This window comes from Triticum dicoccoides, chromosome 7A (assembly GCF_002162155.2).
Source record: "Triticum dicoccoides isolate Atlit2015 ecotype Zavitan chromosome 7A, WEW_v2.0, whole genome shotgun sequence".
Taxonomy (NCBI): Eukaryota; Viridiplantae; Streptophyta; class Magnoliopsida; order Poales; family Poaceae; genus Triticum; species Triticum dicoccoides.
In genome coordinates, this window is record NC_041392.1 from 669,851,668 (window position 1) to 669,857,000 (window position 5,333).

At 44.2% G+C, this 5,333-nt stretch overlaps 1 protein-coding gene across 2 annotated transcripts in view; it reads left to right on the forward strand.

The window, feature by feature from the left end:
• The window catches only part of LOC119328000 (probable LL-diaminopimelate aminotransferase, chloroplastic), a 6,992-nt gene extending 1,796 nt beyond the window's left edge, over nucleotides 1-5,196 (forward strand). For both annotated transcript variants that reach the window (XM_037601045.1, XM_037601046.1), the window contains exons 6-11: nucleotides 139-201; nucleotides 730-834; nucleotides 1,294-1,344; nucleotides 3,846-4,166; nucleotides 4,327-4,533; nucleotides 4,608-5,196. In XM_037601045.1, the coding sequence (XP_037456942.1) occupies nucleotides 139-201; nucleotides 730-834; nucleotides 1,294-1,344; nucleotides 3,846-4,166; nucleotides 4,327-4,533; nucleotides 4,608-4,901 (1,041 nt within the window). In that variant the 3' untranslated portion in view covers nucleotides 4,902-5,196. The remainder of the gene's footprint in view (nucleotides 1-138; nucleotides 202-729; nucleotides 835-1,293; nucleotides 1,345-3,845; nucleotides 4,167-4,326; nucleotides 4,534-4,607) is intronic.
• The last annotated feature ends 137 nt before the right edge of the window (nucleotides 5,197-5,333 follow it).

Sequence of the window (5,333 nt, forward strand, 5' to 3'; positions counted from 1 at the left end):
TGTAAAAGGCACTTAAATATTCAACACAGTACACATATTTGTAGGAGTGGACTAAGAAAGTCCATATGTTCATTCTGTTGCATAATTTATTTTTTGCGATTCATTATTGTTCTTTGACGGGTCTACATATAAAAACAGAGAGCACATGCTTTATCCACAATTGATGGCTACAGTGGTTATGGAGCTGAACAAGGTGAAAAGGTAATATTGCCTCTCACCGCTATCTTAAATGGATGACTTCGTAGGTAGCATGCAATCAAACTTATCTAACTTTGACTTGGAATATATGTTACTTAAATTATTTAGATTGTTTATGTAAACATAGTATCATTAGATTGGTCAGAAAAAATATTTTCATGACATCACAATTTAATAATATCTTGGTAACATATTCTTATGAAAGGTAGTCATGCTGGTAACATATTCAACTAGGACAGGCGCTATGCTAATCCATGTAGGTTTAGTAACATCTACTGGCATCTGAAGGTCTGGTCATTTAGTTCTGTTTCTTGATGCTTTAGGCTTTCCGTCCCGAGAGATCCACAATCTCATGATGGACTTAAACTTTTCTTTTACTGGACCATCCAAATACTTGTGTGACTTTTGATTTCTACAGCAAGTTTGAAGATATCTTTTCAATGATATGTTTGGTTCTTTCTTTTTTGACACACTCTATCCTAAAATATTATTTCCATTACTAAAAAATGGTGCATTAGTTGTTTTATACAGAAACTAAGGGCAGCAATTGCTGCAACCTACTATTCGGATCTTGGCATTGAAGAAACCGATATATTTGTCTCTGATGGTGCTAAATGTGACATTTCTCGTCTACAGGTTCAGAATGCCTCTTCCCCCCCTTTACTTTACGAGACAGGATTTTCAGCACCCGGGTGCCCCTAAACCCTCTATGAACAGTAAATTTAAAAGAAATCTGAAACTTTGGGAAATCAAACTTGATCAAAGTTTTGATGATCTTGCAAAGTTTTAGCTAAAAATAACATTCGAGGAGCCCTCACCTAAAATAACAAAACCACTGTTCAAAGTTTATGTACATTTTTTAGCAGTGATTTTGTTTTTTTTGTGAGGGCTCGACGAAGGTTATTTCGTACTGAAACTTTGTAAGAACATAAATCTTTGATCCCTGAAAGTTTCAGATTTTTTTATTTTGTTTCAATTTTTTATGAATTTACTGTTCATGAGGGTGTAGGGGCACCCGGGAGCTGTTACACCTTTTTCTTCACTTTATTTATCACGTACATTGTCATTGATAATTTTTGTGCTCCAAAATTTCAGATTCTATTTGGATCTAATGTGAAGATTGCAGTTCAAGATCCTTCATATCCCGTAATAAATTCTGCAATTGATGTGCAACTTCAGTTGTTTTTCCCTTAAATATTTTTTATTCTCAAACACAAGTGATGTTTGTGGTGATTTACTTGGGGCGTGTTTGGTTACATTGCCGACTCAGCCTGGCCCGGCGAGCCTGGCTCTATTGAGCCGGTTTGAGGGGATGCAGGCCAAAAAACTCCAGTTGCACATAGTTTGGTTGCCTGCATGCCCCTAGTTGCATGAGACAACCATTTCGACCTGGCGTTTGGTTGCCACATTGCATTAGGCGCACATATGACATGGTGTTTGGTTGCAACCTGCATAAGGTGTTGTCACCACTTCTAACTAGTGGTGAGCTTACCACACAGAATCTGAACATGTAGCGCCATCTACTTAAACAAATGAGAGTTCATCCTAACTACTATCAAATGACAGTTCAAATTATTAAGAGCCACTGGCTAAATAGGGGCTAGTTCATCGGTGCTACCAGATCTTTCTCTTCCTCTCCTCTTCTTCTACTTTTGCTTCTGCTTCAACTACTGCTTCTGCTGCTTCTTGTTCTTCTTCCATCTTCTTCAAATCCTGCACTGACCTCTGTTAAGCCACATCGCCTCTGCCCACTCCAACCTTTTGTTCTTCCAAGCGCCATTGTCAAATGCCTCCACACCATGGCCGGAGCTAACAACATCGTCAGGCTCGACATCTTCCTCCTCAGGCACGTGTTCTTCAAAGCCCCAATGGAGGATCCAGTTATGCGGAATGCAACAAGCAAGAACTAGCTTAACCTGAGTGGAGTATGGGTGGAATGGCTTCTGATCCAGGATCTTAAACCTATTCTTCAGAGCTCCAAATGCCCTCTCAACAGTTACTCTAAAGCTGGAGTGTCTGAGATTAAATAGCTCCTGTGCAGTCCTAGGATAGTTCCTACCAGAGAACTCGTTGAGATGGTACCTTGTTTTCCTAAAGGGTGGAAGAATACCCGACCGACATGCATAGCCAGCATCTCCAAGGTAGAACTTGCCGTCGGGGATGTTGATCCCATCAGGTCGACTCATGCTGTCAGTGAGAATGTTAGCATCATGCACTGACCCCTCCCAGCCAGCCAGCACATATGTGAACTTCAGATCAAAGTCAACAGCAGCAAGCACATTCTGGCTTGTGTAGTGCTTCCTCCCCCAGTATGCTGCTGACTGTGACCTAGGAACTCTGGCAGTGACATGAGTACCATCTATTGCCCCAATGCAATCCTGAAAATGGCATCACAAGCCTGTGTTAGTGCTCAACTTGAACAATACAAGCATATCAGACCATGAAAAAGTGTATATTGTCAATGCTCACCTTAAGTATGGATACCATCTTGGGCTTTCGCGAATCTTGGGTGGAGTCTAGCCAGATGGTTTCCTGATCATCTCTCCTCTAAGCTCCCTAACAACATAAAGCACCTGCTTGAAGTACCTAGAGATGGCCTCCATTGATCTCCTGAACGTGTTGTGAATGACCCGGAACCTCTGATTATGGCCAACAATATGGAGGAACATGGCCACTTGCTCTTCGACACTGGTGTTGATGCTATCTTGTAACAGCCCCCTGCTCCTGAAGGTCTCGACAAGCCTGGCAAATGGTGCTCTTTTCATTCTAAGCATCCACAGAGCCTCGACGTCATTGCAGTTGTAGATGTAGTTCAGATTTTGGATCCTCTCCTGTTCCCGGGGAAACAATGGACCATAGCGGATCAAAGGTCTCCCAGCACGACAAACAACTCTCTGGTGCATGAACATGACCCATGCCTGAATCACACTAATTAGTGTTGCTGCCTGGATTATCAGACTCATCCGTGCGTCCATAACCTAGTCGACATCGACGGTTCGTTCAGTGGGAAATCGATCCTACACCTAGCTTAATGGCCTAACCACTGAGCTAACAAAGGGGGGAGGGCTGCTACTTATCGGCATCGGAGACGAGGATGGCGTAGGGGGATCCATGGCACGGAGTAGGTCGACCAGACGGTGGCCAACAGCAAGGGCAGCACCAGATCCGCCGCAAACGCCGCCGCCTCTTCCGCCGCCGTGGCCTATAGCTCAGATCTGAAATCGCAGCCGCCGCCGGTGGTGAGGCAGTAGGGAAGGAAGGGGGCAGTGGCTATGGGTGAGCGAGTGAAAGGGGGGTGAGGCTAATTTGGCACCGGGACGGCGCGGCAGATTTCCATCTCCCGCCACCCCCCCTCGCCCTCGCCTCGCTCCCGCCCGTGCGACCTCGCGCCGCACTCAAGAAACTTCGATCCGAGCGTTTCCGGTGAGCCAGGCTCTGGGCTGCTTTGAGGAGCGTGCGATGCAGGCCCAACAGGAAAACCGGGCAACCAAACAGGCCTATCCTTTCCCGCGCGAGCCTGGTTGGGCTCGATGCGGGCAACCAAACACGCCCTTGATGTCTTTGTCATCATCTTGTTATTATGGTAAACTATTACTTTTTTCTACTGTTGTACCGAAATTAATACTATGATACTTCCATTTCAACAGGTATATGTTGATTCAAGTGTTATCATGGGTCAAACTGACTTATATCAGCAGGATGTTCAGAAGTATGGAAATATTGAATACATGACATGCAGTCCTGAAAATGGATTTTTCCCTGATCTTTCAAGTGTCCCACGGACGGACATCATATTCTTTTGTTCACCCAACAATCCTACTGGTACTGCTGCATCTAGGGACCAGCTAACACAATTAGTCAAATTTGCGAAGGACAACGGTTCCATAATATTCTATGATTGTGCTTATGCCATGTACATATCAGATGACAGCCCGAAATCCATCTTTGAAATTCCTGGAGCAAAAGAGGTGGGCCGTATTTTTCAAGATTTAACTTCTTCATGCCATCCTTTGAAATTTCTAAAGAGTTTCCACAAAACGTTTGGTGCCAGTGTTCTGAGCATTAACAAATTATTTTCATCCAATATGACAAACTAGACCTGCATAATTATGGTTTGGTAATGTGTAGGTTGCCATGGAGACAACATCTTTCTCTAAATACGCTGGATTCACTGGCGTCCGGCTGGGTTGGACTGTGGTCCCTAAGGAGCTCCTTTTCTCTGATGGGCATTCAGTTGCTAAAGATTTCAACCGTATAGTCTGCACTTCCTTCAATGGTGCATCAACCATTTCTCAAGCTGGCGGTTTAGGCTGCCTCTCTCCAGAGGGTCTAGAGGTAGGGTTTCCGTGCTTTGAAATCTTTACATCGGTTCTTCCACACTGCTTCTTCTCATTCCAAATTCCATGCAGGCTATGCAAGATGTTGTCGGATTCTACAAAGAGAATACTAAAATCATTCTTGACACATTTACATCCCTCGGGTTCAACGTCTATGGTGCCAAGAATGCTCCCTATGTGTGGGTGCACTTTCCCGGCCGTAACTCTTGGGATGTCTTTGCCGAGATCCTTGAGAAGGCACATGTGGTTACTACTCCTGGCATTGGATTTGGGCCTAGCGGCGAGGGCTTTGTGAGGGTTAGCGCATTTGGCCACAGAGAGACCATCATTGAAGCTGCAAGAAGACTGAAGCAGCTATACAAATGAGCATTGATTTAACCCGTGTCATTCTCTCGGGGAACCCAAGAGCCCAGCAGCATTTGGAACACAAGATTTGTTTCTCCGCTACCGGAAAGTGTCCGAACAGAAACAACGTGTTGTTTTTGCTCCTCTAGGTGTTGCCCCATCCGTAACCATTTAAATTTGTCTCACATCTACTCGGTTCCTGATGTGTCTGCGTTGTTGCCGTCACACTTGTATGTCTAAGGCCGTCTACAATGTAGCCAATCCAAACTGGGTAATAATCACTTCACTCCAAATTTTCTTTTGTGTGATGTGTTGACATTATCTGTAGCTAATCTACTCTGCTTCACCTGTTGCTCCCTTGGATGGTCTTATTTGTCACAGGAAGCACATGACATTTTGCATGGCATGTTCACATAGTCGAAATCGAGTTGTGAGTTTCTTTATGTCTTTTTT